Source organism: Octopus bimaculoides, chromosome 4 (genome assembly GCF_046866305.1).
Source record: "Octopus bimaculoides isolate indiv1 chromosome 4, ASM4686630v1, whole genome shotgun sequence".
Classification (NCBI taxonomy): Eukaryota; Metazoa; Mollusca; class Cephalopoda; order Octopoda; family Octopodidae; genus Octopus; species Octopus bimaculoides.
In genome coordinates this window covers 40,629,931-40,657,459 of record NC_142931.1, presented here as the reverse complement: position 1 = coordinate 40,657,459, position 27,529 = coordinate 40,629,931, and the positions used below count along the sequence as shown (strand labels likewise).

At 33.3% G+C, this 27,529-nt stretch overlaps 2 protein-coding genes across 2 annotated transcripts; one reads left to right on the top strand and one right to left on the bottom strand.

The window, feature by feature from the left end:
- Window positions 1-2,998: 2,998 nt before the first annotated feature.
- Window positions 2,999-10,638, bottom strand: LOC106880473 (prefoldin subunit 5). Its single transcript, XM_014930412.3, has 5 exons — window positions 9,334-10,638; window positions 6,542-6,676; window positions 5,696-5,770; window positions 4,425-4,530; window positions 2,999-3,172 (listed from the first exon to the last, which is right to left on the bottom strand). Exons 1-5 carry the CDS (start codon window positions 9,409-9,411, stop codon window positions 3,096-3,098), a joined length of 471 nt encoding a protein of 156 aa, XP_014785898.1. The 5' UTR covers window positions 9,412-10,638; the 3' UTR covers window positions 2,999-3,095.
- Window positions 10,639-10,737: 99 nt separating this feature from the next.
- On the top strand, window positions 10,738-27,351 carry LOC106880469 (ras suppressor protein 1). The gene is made up of 9 exons (XM_014930404.3): window positions 10,738-12,504; window positions 18,072-18,122; window positions 20,239-20,306; window positions 20,556-20,608; window positions 23,543-23,661; window positions 25,278-25,360; window positions 25,663-25,777; window positions 26,518-26,650; window positions 26,926-27,351. The coding sequence occupies exons 1-9, from the start codon at window positions 12,396-12,398 to the stop codon at window positions 27,005-27,007; spliced, it is 813 nt and encodes a 270-aa protein (XP_014785890.1). The 5' UTR covers window positions 10,738-12,395; the 3' UTR covers window positions 27,008-27,351.
- The last annotated feature ends 178 nt before the right edge of the window (window positions 27,352-27,529 follow it).

The following is a 27,529-nucleotide window of genomic DNA, read 5'->3' as shown; positions in this document are numbered from 1 at the left end:
ACTATGGATAGATGAATGGTTAGTGAGAGTTGTACAAGCCATGTACAGGGACGCTATCAATAAGGTGAGGGTTGACAACAAGTAAAGAGAAGAATTCCGGGTAGAGGTAGGGGTCCACCAAGCTTCAGTCCTCAGCCCCCTCCTATTTATCATAGTCCTCTAGGAAATAACACAGGAATTCAAGACAGGTTGCCCCTGAGAGCTCCTCTATGCTGATGACCTTGCTCTAATTGCTGAGTCACTCTCAGAACTAGAAGTTTCAGGTGTGGAAGCAAGGATTAGAATCGAAGGGCCTTAGAGTCAACCTAGTGAAAACCAATGTCCTAATAAGTAGAAAGGTAGACAAACCACAAACCCCTTCAGGTAGATGACCCTGCTCGATCTGAAGAAAAGCCGTAGGCAGAAACTCTATGGACACATAAGAGGTGCAGCAATATCAAAGGAAGGCTAACTGGGAAGATGGTTTTTGTATGTGGCAGATGCTCAGGAGCAATAAACACTGAAAATGTGCAGAGAACAACTTCTGCCACATTCCAGGGAGAAAAACTAGAAGTAGTTGATAGCTTCCATGACCTTAATAACCAAGTCAGTAGCAGGGGTGGATGCTCTGAAAGTGTAGCTACAAGAATAAGAATAACCTGGGCAAAGTTCAGAGAGCTCTTGCATCTGCTGGTGACAAATAGCCTCTCACTAAAGGTAGACTGTATGTGTACGAACAGCCATGCTACATGGCAGTGAAACATGGGCTGTGACTGCTGAGGACATGCGTAAGCTTGCAAGGAATGAAACCAGTATGCTCCGCTGGCTGTGTAATGTCAGTGTGCATACAGGACTGTTAGTGCCTTGAGAGAATAGTTGGACCTACGAAGCATCAGATGTGGTGTGCAAGAGAAACGACTGGGCTGGTATGGTCATGTGGTGAGAATGTATGAGGACAGCCATGTGAAAAAGTGTCACATCCTAGCAGTTGCGGGAACCTGTGGAAGAGGTAGACCCAGGAAGACCTGGGATGATGCGGTGAAGCACAACCTTTGAACATTTGGCCTCACCGAAGCAACGACTAGTGACTGAGACCTTTGGAAATATACTGTGCTTAAGAAGACCCGGCAAGCCAAGTGAGACTATAACCCATGGCCTATGCCAGTGGGTGTAACTAGCCCACTTATAAATACACTTCATTTATTGGACAATAAAATTTGCATGCCGGTGGCACATAACAAGCACCATTTGAGCGTGATCGTTACCAGCGTCACCTTACTGGCACATGAAAAACAACATTCAAGCGAGATTGTTGCCAGTGCCGCTGGACTGGCTCCTGTGCAGGTGGCACGTAAAAAACACTATTCGAGTGTGGCTGTTGCCAAAACTGCCTGACTGGCCCTCATGCCGGTGGTACGTTTCTAAAAATAAATGATTACATCATCGAAATCTGAATGCTGTAAGATAAAGCATGATTAAATGAAGTGTGAATAAATATTACATTTGAAGGGGTAATCTGAATGCTAAAGGATTAAACATTGGTAAAGTATAGTTCTACTGGAACCTAGCAAGTATGTTTATGTTCCAGTGTATAAAGTGAGTTGACAAAATGGTTTATTTAATAAGGCATCAATATTGCGAAGATACTGATAATTACAGATGGGAAGTTACAGAAATATTTCCTAAGTTGTCTCCCATATTTAATAGGAAGGATTGTATGCCAGTTGGTTTCAGGTGTAGAGAGAACACATTGATGGAGAGACCCCACCGACTGAACTGGATTTGGTCGGGAGGCGAGGGTGTAACGATTCCCATTTTTTATTTTATGTCAGCACTAATTTAACTATATTTCACATTTACTCATAGTAATTTCTCAATTTACATTAAAGGTTTGGGATATTAGAAAAGAAGGCATGTACAAAGATGTTTTTTTTTTTTTAAATGGTCACTAGAAAATCAAAGATGATTTTTAAGGCACTGTGTAATGTTATTGTTTACATTTTTTCCTCTGAACATTAATTTTGCTTTAAAATTAAACCTAAAAGGGGCAGAATCAGAGGTTGGATAAAATGTCATTTTGCCTTCTCAGTTCAAATGTGGTCCACTTCAGGAATTACAAAAGTATTGAGATTAGTGTAATTGACTATGCCCAGGGATGTGGTATTCCAAATAGTCAAAATAAAACCTAAATTTTGCCTTTGACCTCTACTTGATAATTTGTAGCTGTGCATCACCTTGGGCAAGTGTCTTCTATTATAGCCTCAGGCTGACAAAGCCTTCAGTGTATTTGATTGATGGCAACTAAAAGAAGCCTGCTGTGTGTGTGTATGTGTATATATATACATATATATGTATATATATATATATATATATATATATATATATATATATATATATGGTGGTTGTCTACTCCTTAAACAGAGTTTGACCACCTCCTGCACCTACACCTTAGCCCTTTCATGGCGTCTGATGTGGCTTTTTAAACCAGAGTGTTTTGAAAAAAACACCCACACAGATTGCACCTCTGATTTGCACTACCAATACCTGCAAGTAAGTTCTGCTCATTGTGGATCCTAACATGTCTTTTAAGACCCCCATTGGATTTACAAACCCTCTGGCACACACCACATTCAAACGTGTGCACAGACATATAATCAGAATAGCTGGGTGAGGTTTGTTTTCCATGGGTTCGCAGGTGAGATTTGAGGCCAGCCAAGGACAGACATGGTCTGTCACAGACTGTGCACACAAAATCTCTCATGAAAACACATCTGGTCATAGGAAATATTTACCTTACTTGGAAACAGGTGAGAGTTGGCAATAGGAAGGGCATCTAACATAAAAGATCCACCTCAACAAATTTTCAACCCATGGGAAAGTGGATGGTAAACAATGATGATGAAAAACATTATTACTAGATTTTTTTCAAAGGTTTAATAAGAAAATTGAAAATATTAACTCAGAATAAAACATCACATTTTCTCTCTCAAACTTTTTAATAAATAAAGACTAGCAAGCGTTCCAGTAGAAGCTTTTTATTTAAAGGGATGTTGTTTCAAAGGTTATTTGTTTTGCTAGTTATTGAAGATGTAACAATGTTTTAACTTCATTGTTCTTTATGAATTCACTGTACTGGGTGCTTGTTGAGCAGCCAGTTGAGCTTGAACTTTCATCTGTAATAATTCCATGACAACTAAAAAGAAAAAAAACATTCAAGATTCGTTTATGGAATTTTTTTTTATTGCAGTATAAATTTGTTTTTTCTTTTTGCTTACATAATTGTCCATTAAGGTTATGTGTAAATTGTCATTTGCAATTAGGATAAGATCTCTCTTTTTTTCTTTACATGCTGTGCTTGTTTTACAGGCATTAGCAGAGACCTCTATGCCAAATTCTTAAGATTCATGAGTGTTTTCTTGTGAAATATACAGAACTGGTTTCCCATTGCCTTCCGGCAATTTATTTGTAGTTTACTATGCTACTCTCCTGCTTACCATTGAAGCACAAGTCTCATTTAAGCTTTCAACAAGAAAACAAATCCACATGACCTTGGTGCATGTCTACTAACCATAGCCAGAGAAATGTTCAGCTTGCAATGGTGATACAGTCAACACATAGCCTTAAAAAAAGCAGTAAAGACATTGGATAATGCAGTCTTAGATACACTCTGCCTCAAATGAAAGAAGGAATGGTCATGGCTGAACAGCCGTTTCTCATATATCTGCACAATCAGGATTGAACTGGGGTTAAACAACATTTATGTTTCACTGCTATACTGTGTCCTGTTCTCACTCACCCAACAGTTATTACAATGGACTCTCAATATGCTAACTGAACATCACAGAGTAATGTTCAATTAACATAGAAAGCACACGGTATTTTGCACTGGTTGGGATTTCCATCACAGATGGATTTCTACATTTGTAATTCTATTCTACCAGGTAACTTCAAGGATCTTCTGCAGGCATTGCTAATACAATACATCCAGCTTTTTGACGACTTTCACCAACATTTTCCTAATTTCACTTCCATACGGAACCAATTGTAGAACTATTACACTATACGAATGAACCTTCATGTCAACACTGATGCCTCATATTGCTCAGATGTGGCACATTTGTTGGATGGCCATTGCTTTGCCAAATCTGCTGTTCGTATTACTTTCTATGCTTCTAACACTGCTTGTCACATTGCCCAAATAGTAGAAATTGTCTGTATGTTCCACAACCTGCTGGACACCGGAACAAAGACCAGACAAGAATCACCATTCCAGAAAGACCTCAAATGCATGAGAATCAGTTGGAGAGGAATGGAAAGAACAGCATCAGATCAACTACACCAGAGAAAGCTGACAACCTTATGCATCTCAGAATGTGAGAGGACTTAAGTGTGTGTATGCGTATATATATATATATATATATATATATATGTTGCAGTGAGCTTACCTTGTTTCATCCTGTATTTATCTTGTAAAAGTGGCTGCATCTTTTCTATTTGTTTGGTGATATAATCTACTTTCCTCTTGAAAAACTTTTTGCTTGAATCTACTGTCTGAAATATTTGTTATCAAAATTATTTTAATTCATTATCATTTAATCCTTTTTTTTATATATAATAATAACATTTCGTGTAATTAATATATTATGGAACAGCAAGATTATGTGTAATTTAATATAAAAATTATGCTTCGTTTCCAGAAGATGCAGATTGAATGAAGAGGATTGGGTTAAGATTACTGTATGCATATTAGTAAGAAGATTATTATATACTATCCACTTCTGCTTTCATGATACAATCTGTTAAACTTTTACTTGCTTTAGTCATTGGACTGCATCCATGCTGGGAAACCCCCTTGAAGGCTCTATTTTTTTTTAAAAGTCTGGTACTTATTCTGTCAGTCTCTTTTGTCATACTGCTAAGTTACAAGGACATAAACAAACTAACACTGGCTGTCATGCAGTGGTGGGGGGGGGGGGCATACACAAAGATACAAATTGACCCCAGTACTAAATTTTAAGTTTGGTAACTATTCTATCAGTTAATTTTTGGAAAGTTATGGGGATACAAACAAACCAGCACCAGTTGCCAAGCAGTGCTGAGAGGACAAACACCAAGATACACACACGTTTCTTACAGTTTCCATTTACCAAATCCACTTACAAGGCTTTGGTCAGCCCACGGCTATAGCAGAAGACACACCCAAAATACCATGCAATGGGACTAAACCCAGGACCATGTGGTTGGGAAGCTAACTTCTTGCACCTACACTAAAATTTATTAATAACCTATAATTGTCAACAGAGATTCAATGAAATTTTGAATGCCAGTGCAACTATTTGTGTCATGTTTCATCTCATTTACCATGTCTTTCTATGTTTACCACAATTATATATAACTACAGTTGTCAGAAAAGCAGAAATTCAGCTGTGCTAAACAGACTGTATGCAACTGAAGTTATTAATATCCTTTCTACTATTGGCACAAGATGTGAAATTTTGGGTAAGTGGGCTAGTTGATTACATCGACTCCAGTGTGTGACTGGTACTTATTTTATCAACCCCAAAAGGGCAAATGGCAAAGTCAACATCAGCAAATTTACAAATTTAACATTCAAACAACATACATTTTATAATTATATGTCAATCTTCAATTTACAGTTTTAATGTTTCTGTTTTGCTTTGGGTTTTTTTTAAATATAAAACGAAGTAATACAAACCATTTCAATATAATATCCAGTACCAATGTCAACTAAACATTCTTCAACATTAGATAATTTCCCAGGAACATACATCTAGAAATAACATTAAGGAGCTTAAAGACAATAAACATGCAAATCTACTTTTAATCTCCTTTGATTATATTCAGTTATTTTACTCCTAGAAAACTGAAGTCTGTTTTCTTTTGTCAAATAGAATGGCATATTACATAAGTTTTCAGAGTCTGCTCTTCAATAAAATTTTATTTTATTTTATACAATGTAAAGACATTTGAGCGAGATCGTTGCCAGTGCCGCTGGACTGACTCCTGTGCAGGTGACACGTAAAATACACCATTTTGAGCATGGTCATTGCCAGTACCGCCTGACTGGCCTTTGTGCCAGTGGCACGTAAAAGCACCCACTACACTCTCGGAGTGGTTGGCATTAGGAAGGGCATCCAGCTGTAGAAACTCTGCCAAATCAGATGCCTGGTGTAGCCATCTGGTTCACCAGTCCTCAGTCAAATCGTCCAACCCATGCTAGCATGGAAAGCGGACGTTAAACAATGATGATGATGATGATGATAACTCCCTCAAAAGCTTAATGGTGCTCATGAATTTATGAGATGAATAAATTTGTCCAGTTTGTCATTTTTAACTTGACAAACTTCCAGAGATTCTTTTTAAATCATCTATTAAAACATTATCACTATTAAGTAACTGAAAAACACCCCCACCACCACTGTCATTAAATAATAACAATATTGAATAGAGAATCCATCCATAAGATATGTTTGAGGAACTCACATAAAAGTTTGGATTTGCATACAACAACACGAGATACACAAATGTGATAAAAGGATACAGATCCTGTAAGAGGAACAAGAATATCGTTATCCAGATTTTGCTTGGTGACTTGACTAAGACATTCTTGAGATTCACTAAATTTAGTTTGAGCTACTTTCAACTGATTTAAAGAAAGAGTTAGAAATTCAATTTCCTGAAATAAACAAAAGGTAAAAGAAAATATAACATATTAAACTGATCACAAAATAATCTTACAGCAACTAAAAGTTTGGTTGTTTTAGGCTTTTTTGAAAAGTAAATATTAGGTTTTCATTATATCATCAAAAAGTATATAATCAGTGTACACTATTTTTATATAACTTACTTTATTCTTTACTAACATTATATGCTTAGGATGCATGGCCTAGCGGTTAGGATGTTGCACTCAATCACAAAATCGTGGTTTCAATTCCTAGACCAGGTGGTGCATTGTGTTCTTGAGCAAAACACTTCATCTCACATTGCTCTGTGATCACTTCGACACTGAACGTGTAGTGCATGGTGCACTTGTTCAGACAACATTGATTTGATAGAGAGAGTGAGCTAAAGTACAGCAATACATTTGATCACTATAAACAAATCATTTGGGCAGGTTGTTTGGCAAAGGCTGAATGCTCATACATCATCTTTGACAGGAGAGTCCATCATACACACAAGAGAGGAGTACAGGCATGGCTTTATGGTTAAGAAGCTTGCTTTTCAACTACATGGTTTTGTTTTGCTTTATTTGCATTCAGTCCACAGCAAGCACCTTGGAAAGTGTCTATTGACCAATTCCTTGTAAGTGAATTTAGTAGATGGAAAAGGACATCATTTATGTGTGTATGATATATATATATATATATATATATATAGCCTACCTTTCGTATACAAATAGATGTATGACCTTACTGTTAAGTTTAGAGCTCCATATAGATTATCATCATCCACCCTGTTTTCAGTACCGTGGTTAACTACTATACTTAATAGTACTACAGGTTATGATATACAGAGCAAATGTTGGAGAAATTAAAATAAACCTAAGTTTATATCATGTTCTTATATACGTTTCACTGTTGTGACTGTTTGGAACTTCTACATTGGATGATCCAAGTGCAACTGGATGCTTAACCACAACAGATCAGGGAACACTTTTATTGCATTGTTACAGAGAGCTAATTATTTTCTCTGGACATTGTCGTTAAACATCCAGTTGCACTCAAGATAATATTTATGACTGTATGCCATAAATACTCTATAAAGTATACTATTGTGGACATGAATAATGGAATCAGCAGGAATAGTTTTAGTCCTCTGTTGGGATTTCATCAGCAACTGCCCACTGCTTATAACTCCACTATTATTAAGGGTTTAGGATTGAAACTAGTTCAGCTGATCTCCTTTTTTTCTGTCCCTGAAAATATTGTATATAAAAACAAGATGCTTACATTTGTTCGTTTCATACAATGCTAGCTAAAATCTATAGATATAATGTAATATAGCACTGAAACAAAATATTGTAAATGCACCAATAATGTATTGATCAAACAGGCTACCAAATATGCCGATCTACCTGATTTACTTCGTAATATTGGATGTATATGTAGCGCCCCACGGAGGTACTCAATCACTGAAGAAATTATTTCAGCTGACTCCTCTTTTTTTGTCCACGAAGATATTGTATATGAGAGACAAGGCGCATTCATAGAGTGCTAGCTGAAATTTAGATATACTCTATAGTAGAGAATAGCACTGAAACAAAATACTATTAACGTACTAGTAATTCGTGATATTACCCAACCTAAATATTGAGGAGTTTTGATAATGAAACAATTTAAAACGCACATCTTAATTAGATCGTCTGATCATAGAGTATTTACAAACATGGGCAGATTAATATCTCAGAAAAATTACAAATATCTTGTATTTCATTACGTTATATTACAACTTACTATGGGATCATGCAGAAATATTAAAAGATTAAAGAGATATTTAAACAAAAAATAGAAATTTGAATTGTTAAAGAAAAGATCATGGCAATTGAATGAACCAAATCTGACTGCATCAATCAATGGGTTGCAATAAAAATTAATTAAAACTGATATTTTTATGATGTTAATTTGAACAAATGATACTGGCAGACCATTTTCATAAATTACATTTATAAACATCATATAATTAATTAGATCATTTTGTACTCTTCCCATATATTCAGTTCAACCAATAATTAGATCAGATATTAGTTTATTTAGAACCCTTATATACATTGAGAAATATTCTTCGCCTTACTCCTGTTATGATTTTATGAAAATTGGAAAAAAACATTTTACAGAAACTGCCATTCTGTTTGTATGAAATTGTCCAGTTTTAATCATTCCATTTCTTTTGTAGAATTAAGATGGATATTGAACAGTATTTAATTCATCCGACAAGATATTTAAAACTGAATATCACCACAGTCGTTTCAGCGTAATTTAAATAACACTATCACTCAAAACTTAAATATTCTATTATGTTTCATGAAATATCACAAAATCCAGCGAGGTAAATAACTCATAGCCATCGAGATTGAAATTGCTTTACGAAAAACAACACTGCCAAATTTAAGCAGGTTTTTCATAAGCTATTGATGAATAAATTATATAAGTATTTATCAAGTAAAGTTGTTTTAATATATTCAAATGTTCTTTCAGAAAAATTAAAATTTTATTTGTAGGTATCTACAATGACGGATCAGGAAATTAAATTCGACTCTTTCATTAAAAACAAAAACTGTCAGTCAAACAATAACTGTTATAAACAACCATTCCAAGATGTTATCAAAGCCGTTACCTGGTCTAACTGTTGAGACAACTGATTTAATTGAGGTAAAGGTAATGTAGAAATATCGACTTGTCTTTGTGTAGACATTTTGGCAGAAATTAGTAAATCCAGAGAGCAATATGTCACTGCGCATGTCAAACGGTGTACAGCGTAAATTGTCCAACGGAAAATGCAAAATTGTCAGAAGAGGCAGACTTCAAAATATAAATTCAATATCAACTTTCATTTAAGTAATGTTCTAAGTAGAATTCTCGCATCGAAAATTTACCATTCTATTTAGCTAAATCAAAAGCTAGTGAAGGATGCAGCTTCTTCGCTTCAAACTGAATATATATATTCCTTTTTCAGCCAACGAGGGTGTCCACTATGTGGTTACTTGACCTGTTAAAAATAGAAACCAAATCTTCCTCAGTTCATAATCTACCGCCTCAAAGAAGGGCACGTTAGTGTGTACTGGGTTAACATAGAGAAAACACAGCATGGTCACAACTAGGATGCATTCGATCACGCATCTCTTTGATCATCGCTCACCAGGGGAATAAAGGCAGCAAAATTACAATCAACTGGTAGTTGTCAATTGTTAAGTCAAAACCCATTTAAGATCATAGAGAAGTCAAATTACTGCAGGCTTTGAAGGCTCAGGAAGAGATTAGTTATGTTTAGGAATTTATTTTCCAGTATAATTATTGAAACTTTTACAGATATATATATACGCACATTGATATACAGATAGGCAATATTTTATCACTTGACAGAAATATACTTTTCATATTTTATAGTTCGAGACTCAGTACAGGAGATACCTTTAGTTCTTTCCGTTTGGATTCATTCTAAACTAGGTGTCCAGCTATTTTATTCTTTAGCCAGTTTAAATTTAAATTCTACTAATTTTTCCTGAACAGCCAGCAAAGATTGGGATATTTAATCTATAAAAAATCACTTTCTTTATTTAGAGAAGTCATGTTAAATGAAAACCTATTTAATTATTAAAATATGAGAAAGCAAGTATAAAATATTCATTCTGGCAATAGGTATCGTAGATTATAACAACCTCTGTACTTCGACGTTATTTTATCACCCAGAAAGAAAATTATAAGCACTCATGCAGGATATGAACTCGTAACGCATATTAGCGCAACCAAATACTGCGTGATATTTCGCACGCGACTCTATCAATTCTGCCAATCCACCATATAAGCAAATGACCAATATAATTTTCATTTGCAAATATAGAAGACAACGCCCGGCGTATTTTACATTCTTTAGCGAAATGTATGGAGTTGTCTTTCGTGTTGAATGATGAGGATATTAGTCATCAACTAATCCTTTTTTTTTCCCTGCCAATACGAAGATACTTTTTAGACTTTTTGTTCACCTACATATCAGACATGACGTCACATTCATTTTGTCTACACATACATTTTTATATTTAGTTTAAAGCAGGTTACTATACTTACTTAAACACACACACACACACACAGATAGATAGATAGATAGTTTGCTGTATGAGCGTGTGTGTAAATTCGTGTGTATCTTAAGTGTTTATTTCTTGTTCTATCTAGACAAAATATATCTAGTAAGAAATAATCGGATAAATTAATGAATGATTTGAAAATAAGAACAAGAGTTTTTTTTACTCATCACTTTGTGTAAAATATAATTGCTAATTTATCGACTGTAATTAAAAATATATGTATTATATAATAATGAAGAGCAATTATCAAAGAAGAAAATGAAACCATTTCATCTTCTAATCATTCATTTTATTTTATTTCAGCATATCCATTTGACTAAGATCTAAAAGAAAAGTTTAACCATTTTATTGTAATCTATCCAGGTCAAAATCCGATGTAATATACTTAATGAATCGAAAAACTCTGATCAGCTAAGATAATCCATGCAATTTCTAAATAAGAATTGTTTGAAATTTAAAACCTCTCAGTATGAGATTAAGATCAATAGATCGAAATTGTAGGACAATTGAGGTAGAGTGAAGCAGATCTATTCTTTAAAGCCAACCGGTGAAAACTATAGACATGTTTCGATAATATTAAACTTCTTCAGCAAAATATCCTCATTTGGTACGCTAAGAGTCATCACCGTGTGTGTGTGTACGCGCGTGCGTGCGTGTTTGTAATGACGCTATAGTTTTTAGATTTTGATCCTTCTCAGTTGAACCATTTCAAACATATGTGTAGGAGACCCTACTGTATTTGTATTTATTATGCGGAAAGCTCCATCAATGTATTTCTCCCACCCATATTGTTGATATTCATAATCACGATCACTGCATTCCCTTTATTTCTATACTCATTGATCGCTCTTGATCTTACTAACAGAGAATACACTTCGCTGATAAGCTCAACACCAAAACGCACCATTATTTTCACCAGTTGACTCTCAAGATTAGATCTACTCCAACATACATTATCTATACTATCAAAAAATGTTGATCAACTGATCTTAACGGAATTATCTCCCTTCTTTTATTTTCTTTTCCGTTGGTGTTTTTAGCTTTCAGAGAGAGGGGAAGATAGATAAAGTTCTTGTTTAATTGCTTGGATGACTATGAATATAGAGGCGAAATTCCAGAGAAGCAAGAGACTGACTCGACCAAAATAATTTTATTAATTTTTCGTAAGATGTCTGTCTTCCGAAAGTCAATAGTCAACACTAAATCTGTGAATATATAATATAATGGAGAAAGATTAGTAGCATTTATATATATATAATATAAAATTAAGTTTCTTCATATATATGGAATTACATAAACTACGAAAAACCTGTGACACAAATTTATGAATTCAATGTTTCCCTTCCAAGTCTGACAAATACAGAAGTGTGAAAAGATGAGATAGTAAAAAATAAATGAGAGAGAGAGAGAGCTGATGAGGCAAGGGAATGTAAGGAAAGAGAGTAGGAGGATTGTGAGAATGTTTAAATACTTGTTGCTGGCCAACTTCCGCTATGCCCATCAATGGTAAGGCCGTGCCAGTCGCTGGGATTGGTTGTACATACTACTGTCGATTCGGCTGTCTATTAGCAAGAATACAGAACTAATAAGAATTAAAATGTCATCCAAACTTAAAAAGATTATCGATGAAAACAAGGAACATGACAATCCTGAACTTGATCTTGTTGATCGATCTATCACTGATCTCAACGATGTCCCGGGACTATGTAAGATTTTGTTTTGATTTTAATATTATTGAAATTGCATATATAGTATATAAACATACTGCAATTGTTTCTATTTCTATTTAGTACTCCTTTTTTTCACCACCATAAATATTAATTATTAGTGTAAACATATATATATATATGACTATTCATCTTTCTAATATTTATAAACATTGTTTTTGGCCTTTGATAACTCCACAGACAAGTGTTTATTACCTAATAATGATTTATTCATTGATATGAAGCTACACTTTTGCAGAGAAAGTAGGTTACGTAGGACACCCTAGTTTATAACTGGTATTTTTGTCGGTAAATTTTTACCACCTCACCAAAATTTACCCTTGTATCGACCCTCCCACGTTCCAGAGAGTTTATATTCAGGACTTTGAGGCGAAACGAAATGCTTTAAAGCATTTGGACCTACGCCTTACCTCTCTACCATTCCATCACCTTATGTGCATTCCATGAAGTTGATGACCTGACCTGATTTACTCAAAAATATAACAGCAACACTACCTAGTTTTTCTCTTCTTTTTTTTTATATTAATTATTCTCTTTCTAAATAATTTCCGTTAATTCAACAATTTACTATGTTACCCACACATTAATTTGTTGCCGTTTAAATTTGGAAATAGTTTCGTCTTTGAATTCTTTAGAACTGTTATGATTCATTCGCACTGAATACCATTATGTGGTGGCTCGACCTGCTAGAAATAGTAGCGACATTTCCCTCAAATCACAAACTGGATTATGTAGTCCTAGGTTCCCGGTTTCACAGGGGGGAAATAAACGAAATGATCATGACTTGAATGTATTTAATCATTATTGGCCTGCTCCATCAAAAAATATGAAAGTCAAGAAGTTTTGACAACTTTAATAAAGTAATGTCTATTCTTTCATTTAAATTGATTTTTTTTTTCCACAATATGAACGGAGTGAATATTAAATTTGGAGGAATGTTTTATTTTAAACCAACTGATTATAACATTTAAATACAAAGAAACAGAAAAAACTAAATATCGTAACTGTTGAACAATAATAGCATTGGTTCCGTGTTTCCGACGAACCAATCGTTTATTCGCTGCATTTCCGAACGATGTGACTTATAAGGGGTTATCTATAACTCGGTGCAGAGCAAATATCATAAGACGTGTGTATGTATATATATATATATATTTGAGTCTGACGAGTCGCCTTGCTAAGCGCTTTATAGGTGCGAAACCAATAGTCAGTCTATGACAACTTTTAACTTCTTAAAAAATATACATATATATATATAATCATTTGACCTCCGTTTACCATGCTGGCATGGATTGGACAAATGATGATGAATTTTCGCGGCAAATTTCCTACGGCCCGATGTTCTTGTCGCCAACCTTCACCTGTTTCCAAATAAGGTAATATTTCCTCAAGACAAGACATGTTTTCACGGAAGATTGGAAATGAAGGACACCGCCTCCGTGACGGTGACACTCATCTACAACTATCTCATGATACCATAGCAAGAAAACAATAACACTTATACACACCCATTCATATATACATACATACAACAAGATTCTTCTAATTTCCATTTATGAAATATATTAACAAGACTCTGATCAGCCTTGGGCAATTGTAGAAGAAACCTGCCCAAAGTGGCACACAGTGTGATTGAACTCTGAATCATGTAGTTAAGAAACAAACTTCGGCACTGTCATGGTATTAGCTGTCAGAAATGAAAGTAGAAAAATCCAAACAAGAAATGTTACTGCTGGTTTGAGTTGAAATCTGTTTCTTTGGCTACTGACTGGCCGGAGCTTTCTGTCTGTCTGTCTCTCTCTGTCTCTCTCTCTATCTATCTATCTATCACTCGTCCACCTTCGTTTGTTTCCGTAGAATTTATCAAATTAGAAAATGCATTTCCGTAGAATTTATCAAATTAGAAAATGAGTTTCCGTAGAATTTAAACAAATGAAATTCAGTTTAAACTTTATAAATAAATATATTTCATTTCATGTTCAGTTTAAACTTTATAAATAAATATATTTTTGAATTATTCATTATTGTTTTTAAAAACAAATCACATACACCAATCAGCACCACCAATGACCACCACCACCACAACGCGTAATCCAAAGTTGGAATTAATCACCGCGATATTGCCATCGCCACAACAGAAAATAGTATTAATTGGCTTAAGAGACATGGACTTTTAAATACCCCAAAAATATGCCCCTCGTGTGGAGCTAGCATGATGGAAGTAGCCAAAAAGTTTTTTTTTTCTAATTTGATAAATTCTACGGAAACAAACGAAGGTGGACGAGTGATAGACAGATAGATAGATAGATAGATAGATAGATAGATAGCTCTGGCCAGTCAGTAGCCAAAGAAACAGATTTCAACTCAAACCAACAGTAACATTCCTTGTTTAGATTTTTCTACTTTCGCTTCTGACAGCTAATACCATGACAGTGCCCAAACTTCGTACTACACAGCCATGCACAGGCATGGTTGTGTGATAGTATGTATACACACATACATAATTAAAGATTGATTATCAGCTAAGCATGAAACATAATTAAGGATCCTAAGAAAGTGATACTTTATGGAAAAAATATCTCCTGTGATAGTTTTTCTGTCTCAAGTTATAGACAACTCCCTATCACTCACTCATTGTTGGAAATGCTGTAACTCAATGATTGGCTTGTTGGAAACCTATACCCAAGCCTATTATTGTTCTACAACTAGCATATCAGACAAATTACTCTCCAACATTTTCTTCAGGCTCTTTACATTCTCGGTTGAAATACTGCCAAGGTCAACTTCACCATTCATCCTTTCAAGTTTGATAAAATAACTACTATTTGAGCACTGGCATCAATATAACTAGCTAGTCCCCTCCCCCTATAATTGCTGGCCTTGTGCCAAAATTTAAAACCATTATTGTATTATGCTATGTGTGTGTGTGAGTATGTATACCTGTGTATGTATACATTATATATGTATATATGTGTGTGTGTGTATATATATATATATATATATATTACAAATTAAAAGGGTAAAGATTTATCAATTTATTAATTTATTAATAAATCAACAATTAATAATTTTTACCAAGCCCTTCGGTATGTAAGCACCATTATCGGTGGAGAACTTATTTAAAAGTTCCCATACATTTATAAACATAATTAAGGGATCAGCAAGCATTTGCTTCACCATATACCGAAGTTCAGAAATAGCAGCTAAAAAAGCTGAGACTCCAACAGATATGGAGTCTCAGCTTTTTTAGCTGCTATTTCTGAACTTCGGTATATGGTGAAGCAAATGCTTGCTGATCCATTAATTATGTTTATAAATCTATATATATAAAAATGAGAATGTGTGTCTGTCTGTCTGTCTGTCTGTGTGAATCCCTAAAACTCGAGAACTACGCAACCAATTTCATTCAAATTTTACAGATGCCTTACTTAGGGTTCCAGTTGTGTTTTAGTCAAAAAGAAATTTTAACTTCTTCCAGAGTTCGAGCCCACAGCAACATAATATCTCCTCCACTATTTAAGTATTACGTGTCAAAAGTGAAACAAAAACACTCATGTCAAATACTTTCACTCTAAAAATGAAACTATTCTACTAACTGAAACAATCACATTTTGATACTTTCAGAGAGAGAGAAAGAGAGAGAAAGAGATGTATATGTATACATATACATGTATATGTACACGTATATACATAGATACATATATATAGATATAGATCTATATGCATACATGTATATGTATACACATATATACATGCATACAGATATCTATACATATATACACCCATCACACACAAACACACACATTAGTCATTTGTTTTCCTATCCAAAACTACGTCAAAAGTACTGAACGGATCTTTATGAAATTTGGAAATTATATTCTATGTATAACGGCCATAACTCCCATGAAAATTCATATATTTTTGATGTTGATGAAATTTTAACCCGAACATAACAGATGAGCATTATTTGTAATTCAACGGTACAACAGTGTAAGACTACCCTTTCAGATATACTTTCATTGTGATTTCTGCAATGTGGTGCATAAATTGTCAAGTAAATGAGACGCATCTTTGCCTCCACTGATTCACTTGCAAAGTGTTGAGTAAAATTATTTCGTTGCAGACCTCCTTTGGGTCTTTTTATTATCACTACGACACACATAGTCCCCAGTTGGTAACATTGATTTCAAGGCCCTCCTAGATGAGAGACTGGCATTCCACTTAATGTCTATGTTCCATGCTGGCATGGATTGGAGAGTTATTAATGTAGAAATATGGTACCATAGCTACTAACAGTTGAGGGTTGCGTAGTCTAGACGGCGTTTTTAGATTTCATTATTCTCTTTAACCCGGGCAAAGCCGGGTATTTCTGCTAGTATATATATATATATATATATATTACTGGTGAAGGTTGGTTTATAGGGTTACCCTGGGTTTCTCATCATAAAGGGTACCTTTATGGTGTATCTTCAGACCCTAAGACCTGTTGGCCTATCTTGGGTCTGAAGATATACAATAAAGGTACCCTTTATGGCGAGAAACCCAGGGTAATCCTATAACCGGCGTTCGCCAGTAATAAATATAGGCTGCTCGACTTCTTAGAGTAGGCTTCTTCTTCATATTTATGTTTTTCAAAAACAAACGATATATATAAATATATATATATATGTAATTGCAAGTCATACTATTAAAACATAATACAGTTGGTACACAGGTAATTTATCATAACATTCGGTCAAAGTGTATTATTTATGCAAATTATTTTATTCATTCTTTAAACTCTTAATAATGGCTATATATACAGTGTCTCTGTAGACAGTAACAGGTGAGTATTCAGTTGCTGATAAAATCCTAATATAGGATGAAAACCAGCCCAGTTAATCACTCTTTGTTTATGTCTACAGGAAGTTTATTTCACAAGACAGTTGTTTGTGACTGTCCAGTGTTTAATTCTGTTTTACTTATGAAATATTGGATGAAATCTATCGTCTATAGATGTGCTCTAGAGTATATAATAATAATATATATAAATATGTGTGTCTGACACGTAAAAGCACCCACTACACTCTCTGAGTGGTTGGCGTTAGGAAGGGCATCCAGCCGTAGAAACTCTGCCAAATCAGATTGGAGCCTGGTGTAGCCATCTGGTTTCACCAGTCCTCAGTCAAATCGTCCAACCCATGCTAGCATGGAAAGCGGACATTAAACGACGATGATGATGATATTTCTTTATTTTTTTAATTGCCAGAAAGTTACAAAGTGACTTGAGGGCTGGAAGTTTTATGTATGACACATTACTTATACATACACACACACATATATATGTAAGATGAGTTTTTGTATCATATTCCATTCACTACACACTCGTCAAACCAAGATTATGTTAGAAGACACATGCCCATGGTATTGCCCAGTAAGATTGAACCATTTATGTAATTGCATATTTCAACTTTAAATATATACTCATAAATATTATGTTCTTACTTAACCCATTTATTAAATGATAATCATAATCTTTACCTTAAATTGTTATTTTTTATTTTCAGTAAACCTTGAGCATCTTACCAGATTGACATTGAGTCACAATAAATTAACAGGTAATATTTTTCAGTCCAAATATATTAAGAATGTTTCACATTTGTTGAAGAGATTGTATGTACATCTTTAACTATTGTAAGCTCATATCTAGTGCAACATTTTGTTGTCTCTCTTGACTTGAGGTTTCATTCTGTGTGCTTTAAATCATCAGAGCTGATTAGTAAGTTAATTGCAAACTTACATATTTTACTTAAGATGTTATCTCAGAAAATTAGACCTAAAACCTAAAAATGTAACTGAAACGGTTTCACATTGCTTACTTCATCTCTATGATGTGAACTTAGCAATGAAAGCTAAATAGAGTAATCATGAGTTTTACTCTATCGTCCACTGATGTAACTGTACCTTCCAATAGTACTTTTTTGCTACTAAGCAAACTGTACCATTCAGAACTGTACCAAAGATATCACAGTACATGTGACAGGATATGAACTGTAAACACTTCTGTCAACTAGGCCAGCATCCTTGGCTTCATCTTTGTGATGCTCCATTCATTTCATATATGTTTAAAAAAATATATTGAACTAGCAATCATAAAGATTTTATTCATTACTATCATTCTAAGCTTTTCAATTTTCTTATTTTGTTATCTATTTTTTTCATTGTTCTTTAGTTTCTTTGAACTATTTTGTATTTCGTACAATATTACACTCTATATTAGTTGATGATGATAATAATGTTTGTTAATATGAAACCACTATCAACTATACACAGAGAAAAGGAATGAGTTAGTGTTATGGTTAGTCATTCTTCAAGTATTTGCAATGTGAGAGAAATGAACTGGCTTTCTCCAAAATATAAAGCTTCCTTACCTCCTAAGCTTACTGCAAGTATACTTCATATTTCACAGTGCTTATCAATTAATTCACCAGTAATATTGATTTTTTTTTAATGTTAAAATTAGACACAAATCCAAGTTACAATTTCCTTTAACCACTAACTTTTGAAACCTTGTTCCTTTATAAGAAATCAATTTATAAATTTAATCTTGTGTTAGATTTTGTCAAATGCAGTTATCTCAGTTTGATCTTGTGAAAAGCAATTATGCTCAGTCAGAGTATTTACATGAAGAAACTACAGTCAACGCGTAACAATTAACAGGTTTAACTCAGTTGTATTAGTACCATTAAAACCTAACAGAAATTATTGATTTCTTAACATTAGTTTGAGGTTGAAAATTCACTTTTACATGACTGGTTCTTTTTTATTAACTCTATTCATTTCAATATTCTGTGCACTTAGTTCTATTAAATATTGGTTTTAAATTTTGACAGAAGTCCAGTAATTTCGGGGAAGAGGTCATGTCAATTACATTGTCCCTGGTGCTCAATTGGTACTTACTTTATCAACCTCAAAAGGATGAAAGGCAAAGTCAACCTCAACAGAATTTGAACTCAGAATGTAAAGATGGAGAAAATGCTGCTAATCATTTTACCCAGTGTTATGTTGTGGAGCATAGTGAATGCACAGATTGGTGTTGTTTTAGTTGCCAGTAGTTCTTGTTTGTTTAATACTGGTTTCAGATCGGAAAGCTTCCTTGATTTGAACAGTTTAGAGTGTAAACATCAAAGAGGAAAAAATGCATTTCTACAATTGCTCTGCATCAAGTTTCAGATACTCCCCTATCAGTTTTGCCATTAGAAATATAAGGAATGAATGACTGGACTATTGAAAACATCTAATATTGAGGACACTATTGGTCACTAGTTTTGATATAAAATAATAAAACATTCCAAAATATGTTTATATTGAGCAATTCATATTAAAAGCTTGGTATTAATAGAATTCTTTTTTTAACCCTCTCACACCTGGGCCCCTGTGTCTAACTTTACCTTCTACCTGGGATCCTGAGCAAAAAAAAATAAATAGTTGCATATACAACCCAAGAGTGATGATTACAGGCACACTAATGAACAGAATCAGCTTCTTTTTCTATGTGTGTTGTTCATTACCACTTTACTAGGAATCCAACAAAAATTACATTTAACCTATTCTTGCTATAACAGGAATATGATGTGATAGGGTTAAAATTTAAATTATTTATTCTTATGTAAGAAATCCATCTAAAAATCAATGTATCTAACTGATTTTAAAAATTCTTTTCCATTTTTTTAGAAGTTCCTCCTGAAATTCTCGGTTTGATTAACATAGAAAAACTTAATCTCTTTAATAATCACATAGAGGTAAGAGTATTATTACATATTTATTTTTATTCATTTTCTTTTTTAAGATTTTGTTGTAAATTTTAAAATGTAATTCCATAAGTTTTTTTTTTTTTCGCTTGCTATATTTCAATAAAAAATAACAATCAAAATAATTAATTTACTGTTCATCAGTAAAGAATTTAGTATGTAATTATAGTTTCTGTTTGCCTTCTCCAACTATGATTGCCTGCATTCCTATGAGTTGATATCTTATGTACTTTTTAATAGATTTTACCAACTAATATGTCAAATTTAACAAAGCTGAAAACATTGAATCTAGGGTAAGTTTATGCCATTTATTCACTGCCATTGTATGTTATATGTCAGAAATATTCATTCAAATGCTGATTCCAAATAAAATTTTCAATAATGATAAACTAATTTTATTTTTTCAAAGCACTTCATTTAAATTATATTTTTCATTTTATAATATATTTGTAATTAATTTATATATATTGTAATTGATATATATAGCTGAAATTTATGTGTTTATTGATAGTAAATTATAACATGGTTGCCATATAACTTACTTAGCAAAGTATGTTTTTAGTAGTGACATCAAGATTAAAATTCAGTCAATTTATTACTGAACCTATAAAATCAATTAATATAAATGGTTCCTGCTCTTTATGAGAATCTAGTGTTGTACAAATGCCAAGACATGATAATTGCCTGCATTCCTATGAGTTGATAATCTGGAGTTAAAAATACAAAGATAAATAACTCTTTATTTTATACGTGAACAAGATAGAGTCAGTTGCTTGGCTTTCTACCAATGGGGAAATCAAGCCTTATTGACATCATTAAAAAGTGAGTTGCAACAATCTTCCCTTTCCCAACTGAACTCACTACAGACGAAAATAGATCATGTTGTAGGCTTTTTTTTCTATACTAAGAGCTTACATGCTTCTATGCTATTTCCAAATTTGAAATTTGTATTTTATTCTTTTTATTAACTTTATAAGCACCCCCTCTTCAGATTGAGTGACTGAGTAAAACGGTTACCAGCAACTTCTAAAAGTGATTGGCATTATGCCTTTGTACTAGATGTGCAATTTCATTTCAAATATAAGCACTTTCATTGTACAGAATCTAATACAGCTAAATAGCTGCTAAACTGCTCCTTTTTTTTCTTTTTGGAACCCCTCCATGTCTCCCACCCTACAAACATGATTTTTTTCCCCCTTTCGTTCAGATTTCTCTCAGAGAAAAAAATTGATTCATTGGGCATATGCCAATAAATTATACAATCACAGTTATTTATTACATCTGAACTGTTTGTTTTTTTTATTGTAATATGAGAATATAAATTGAAAAATGCCTCCTCATGATATTCTTGTTTTACTGAGACAAACTAAGGATAACTGATTAATAGAAACAATATAACATTTAAAATGTTCCACTTAGGTTTTTCCAAATTGTGTAAGTCTAAATCAAGATAATCTTACATTCTATAAAATGCAGGACATGCTTGTATTTTGAAAATACCTCATGGAGTGACAACTGTGCCCTGCACAGTTACAGACTGCTCTTTGACTAGGCATAGCACCCATTCAGCCACCCTGCTAGGGATATGGCAAAGTCATGGGACTGCAGCATGGCAGACTGTGAAGAGGTAGCAGAAGAGCTCAACTGAGCCAACAATGTTTCTTACATTGATTCTAAGTGGAGGAATCCTTGAAGATTAACTGTCAAGATCACCAAGCTCTATCAAGTAACTGCAACACTTACATAAGGGTGGCATCCATGGTTGTATAATCAGCTAATAAAAGATTTGCTATGACTCAGGCTCCCAATTCAAATTCATAAGAATGGAATTGGACAGCAACAGAGTCATGAGAATCCACAAAAGCAGCGAGAAAAATCAAACAAGAGAGAAGCATGTCTAAGTTCCATTGGGTTCTCACAATACCTTTCACGTTTGTTTTGTATATACAACAAAAAAGTGTGCTGTCTCAAATCCTCGGACACACATATCTGGTATCCATGGTGTATAACTGACCAAGGTAAGAAAATTTCATTTACAACTGAGTGAACTGGACATAATTATTGGATTTCAAAGTTTTGTTTAAAAAAAAAAATGAAATGAGTGGACGAGAGTAACATGAAATAAAATTTTTTTGCTGAAGATCACAATGCACCATTGGGTCTGGGATCAAAACCACAATTGTGCAATCATGAGTGCAACACTCTAACCTTTGGGACCCATGCCTTCACTGCTTTGTATATGACAAATAACTTACCATATATATTAACCATTCAGTATTAGATTATATCCATTACTTAGACGAAATCAGATTCAAATTAGTTTTCTTACAAACTAATATTTGGGCTCCTTAAAAAAATTACCTGAATGAAGTGAAGGGGAGCCACTTTCAGCAAACTGAATCTTAGCCATAAAAACAAAGGCATGTGAAGTCCACAGAATTAAAAAGTGATCCTAGAACTGCAGAAATAAAAGTCTTGACAAGACAAAATATCTGGAGAGAGCTCATTGTGCAAGAAATTGTCTGTTTTAATGAAAAACTAATTTGCAAACTCTCAGAATAAATAGAGCAGTTAGTTATTCATCTGCATATTTTACATGAGGAAGATTTTCTTTGCCGGAGCCTCTTCGGCATATAGGTGGGTACTTTTCGATTTATATTCTTATATATCGTCATGAAAGACCAATAGCTCAAAAGGTAATAAATAATATTGAAAAAAAAATCATTGGCATTGATCCATAGAATCAGTTTTTTTTTCCAATAAAGATAAATGATGCCCGTTGCCTTTATACCACAAACACTCAAAATTTCATACATGAATGATTTCCAAATTAGTAATTGGATATGGGAGTAACAGCATGGCCAGCTAAAATCAGCAGATCAAACACTTTTGGATTTCATTGCTTGGGACTTTATCAAACCTGAATTGTTTCTATGAAACTATGACTCCAGACAATTTCTGTGAATGTATACAAAATACTTCAGATAACACCACAAATGTACCAGGATGTTTTTAAAATGCTAAATTTAAGCTCTGCAAAGGTACTGATGTCCACATGAAACTCTGCTCAAGAATCTCCAAACAATGTTACTAATTCTATGATTTTTTTTTTCCACTGATTTCAATGTTTTGTTAAATAAGAGGTTTTTATGGACACCCTAGATAACTTGAGTTGTCTTCTATTACATTAAATAATTTTACTTACATAACCATTTTCTTTACAATAGCATTAACCGATTGAAAATACTCCCACGTGGATTTGGTGCCTTTCCTGTTTTGGAAGTCCTTGATCTTACTTACAACTTTCTCACAGAGAACAGTTTACCTGGCAACTTTTTTTGTTTAGGTTGGTGTATTATTATTATTATAGCTTTGGAAATAACAGGACTGTCAGATTTATAATTTACAAGATATCTATTTACAGTAAAGTTACTAAATTAGAAAATTACAATTCCTAACCATGGTCAGCACTATAGTCACAGAACACAAAACCAAGGGTTGTCAGACAGTATTGATATTCTTAAGTCAATTATCTGCACTTCTGTATGTGATGTCAAAATGTTCTATCAAATGTTAAATTGACTATTTTAGTTTTTTTTTTTTCTAAAGAAAGTATTTAACTTTATCATTGCCCACTGTATGTTATCTTGGGCAAGTGTCTTTTATAGCTCCAGGCTGACCAAAGCCTTGTGAGTGAATTTGGTAGACTGAAAGGAAAAGAAACCCATGAGAGGTTGATTTTGTATTTATATGTTTGCACCTCATCTTGATATCATGCAATACTGTAAAGGAGTATCACCATCATACAAGTGATATTCATTACCTATCTTCCATGAAAATTTGTAGTCATAGAGAAATATTACCTTGCTTGGAAACAAATGAAGGTTGGAGAGAGTAATGGCATCTGGCCATAGAAAATCTGCCTCAACAAATTCTGTCTGACCCATATAAGCAAGCATAGATTAATAGGCATTAAAATGATGATAATACTCTATAACAAAGATGCTGATGTGAAGAACAATGGATTATTTTTAAGTCAAATCTCAGATACACCTAATATTGTATTAATATTAATATTGAAAAGGGGAAAAAATGCAGAAATGTAAGCTTTCAATATCTCTCTGCAAATACAAAAAAAAAAAGCTAAACAGTTTTATTCATATTAACACAGTAAAATTAAAATAAGTTTTAAAATGTGGATATTTACATATTGTTGAAATATTACAGTTGAATATTTTCCCTCCTGCTGTTTATTCACAGTTAACAGTTCTCAACTAAAAGTCCATAGGATCAGGTGATGATACAAGCATTGTGTCAAAAAGCAACTGACCAAAATTTGCAAATAGATTACTGAAGGATATTTGTGGAAATGAAAAGCTTGTTATCTCCATCCTAATTGGCTTTGATTTCAAAGACACTTTGATGTAACAGTTACAATTGTCAGAACAAAACATACTTCCAGAATTCATTAAGACATGTTCTAAAGCCAAAATTATTATTCAAGAATAAGATGGACACAACTTAAAAAGATGAGCAGTCAGTAAAGTTTAAACTCAATTCAAAATAGGTTCATTTGTATTGCAATATTCAGTGTTTAATTAGCCACCAGAGCAAAATACGATCATTGTAATAATTAATTTAGCATTCTGAATTATCAATATGAAGGACATGGATTCTCTGGAACCACTCATCTTGCATCAAGTGTCTGGGGTTAGCTGAGAAACTATTAACAGCAAAAGTTAGATTAAAAGACCGTTTCTGTGCCATTACTTTTAACAGCTGTAATAATTTTTAACATTTGATTATATTTAGAAAAGTTCTAAACTTCTGAATTATTTTTCATTTATAACTATTGCAAACATTGAGAGGGTTAAATAAAAAAAATGTTTTAATCCACCAACCCTACTTGATTTTTTTTCTCTTTTCTCCATGCATATATTGTCCATTGCTTTGTATATACAGAAACACTGCGTGCCTTATATCTTGGTGACAATGATTTTACATTTATTCCTCCTGAGATAGGAAAGTTTCAAAATTTGCAAATTGTGAGTACAGCAAAATTCTACTTCCTATAGAAACCTTATACGTCAGCAAGTAGACATACAATTTATAGTTAAATCTTCAGTAAGATAATGATTAATTCTAATTGAAATCATTAACATGAAAATAACTGTTCAATAGATTGGTTATATTATGTATGCTGGTTATTTAAATTTGAAATAATCATTCAGCAATCATAATATACCTTAAATCCAAACTATTGAACTTTAAAATTGTCAAATATTAAAGCTTAATACAAATCTTATGAACTGATATGACACACAATAACATTTTTTTCTCTTTCTAGTTGTCTTTAAGAGACAATGATCTTCATACCCTTCCAAAAGAAATAGGCAACCTTCAACGCTTAAGGGAATTATATATTCAAGGAAATCGGCTGAGCACTTTACCACCTGAACTAGGTAAGATTGTCATATTAGGCATATACATTGTGACTTTGAATTTGGTTTCCTAATATGAATAGCTTTTAGTCATCTAAATATATTGATGAGACACATTGATAAAATTAGTATCAATAGCAGCTAAGTGAGGTAAAAGGTGAAGTTATTTCTAGCATTTGCTCACATTCAGATATACTCTACAAAATATTGCTACCTCATAAACTGAAGAGTAACAAAACATCGATAGATCTCAGCATACCTATCTTATGAGTAATATTTACAGTAACACAGTAAATAAAGCTCACTAGAGAGGGTACCTTTTATTTATCACCCATTTCCACTGAGCTAAGTCTAAATATTTGCAGTTACTTATGCATGTCTGTACAGTAGTTTGCTTCCCAACCACATGGTTTTGGGTTCAGTACCAGTGCTCGGCACTTTGGGCATCTATTATAATCTGAAACCAACTAAAGCCTCATGATTGGATATAGTGGACTGAAACTAAGAGAGGCTTGTTTGTGTATATTTTTGAGTCTCTGTCCTGACAGTGTTTAATGTTGTAAATCAATGTCATTCATTTCCCATGTTCTGCATGATGAAATATCACCTTGCTTGGAAACAGAGTATGGCATTAAATAACCTGGCTCAAACTCCATCCAACTCATGCAAACATGGAAGAGTGAGAATTATAAACAGCCATATAAAATGAATTAATTATTTATATATTCACAAGAATTCTATTTGAAATAAATAATTTACAGGTCAACTTGATTTATATGGAACAAAACAAATTTTTCGGTGTGAAAACAACCCATGGGTAGCCCTGATTGGCGACCAGCTTCAGATTGGTGTATCACATGTATTTGAATATATCCGCTCTGATAAATACAGATAGTAAGTACACAATCATAATTTTATGATAAGTTTTGTTATTTAAAATTCAAATTTTGTAGAACTGCAGAATACTTAACATGTAAATTTCAAACTTGAAATGCAGCAAAAATTTTATCAAGCCATTTTTAGATTTACTATGCAATAATTTATGATTATTACCTTTTTATATAATTACAATTTCTGTTCCAAAATAAGACCAAGTAAAAAGCAATTCTAACACCATTTAAGTAGCTTCTAAGTTTTACAAAAAAAATTTCCTTGTTTTTTATTCTCAGTTTGTATGGTCGTCACATAGAAGCTAAGCCTGAACCAGCACAACGGAAAACAGAACGGCCCAAAAAATATTCCAAAAAGTGAAACTGAAAAGCCTGAATTTCTAAAACTGCTATATAGCCAAATGTATCTATTTTTTTTCTTCAGCTAAGTGATCTAAATATTTAGCCACTGAAACATTGTTTTCTATATAAGATATCAAACCAACCAGCCATCCCTATATATTATATACATATATGCATGCGAGCTCATGTTTCATCTTCAGAATAGAATGGGACAAAAATACATCAAATACTTTTGCCAAAACTAATTGTAATAAACACTTTCAGAACTCATCTAGAAAATTGCTTGAAATTTTTTTAAACAATGAAACAGTTGTAATCTGTACAGTAATAAATAAAAATTGTCACCAAATGACAAACTTCGAAGCTTGTTTTATTTTAATTTCAATACTTTGATTTGTTTCCATTGTATCAGTTCATTTAAAAAATTTCTTTTAATTCAAGTCATCATACTTGAAAGTTAGAAATAAGTCCCAGTTTTAACTAGCATGATAACAATCATTCCATTAAAAGCACAAAAAAACTAGAAGTTTGAAAGTCTATT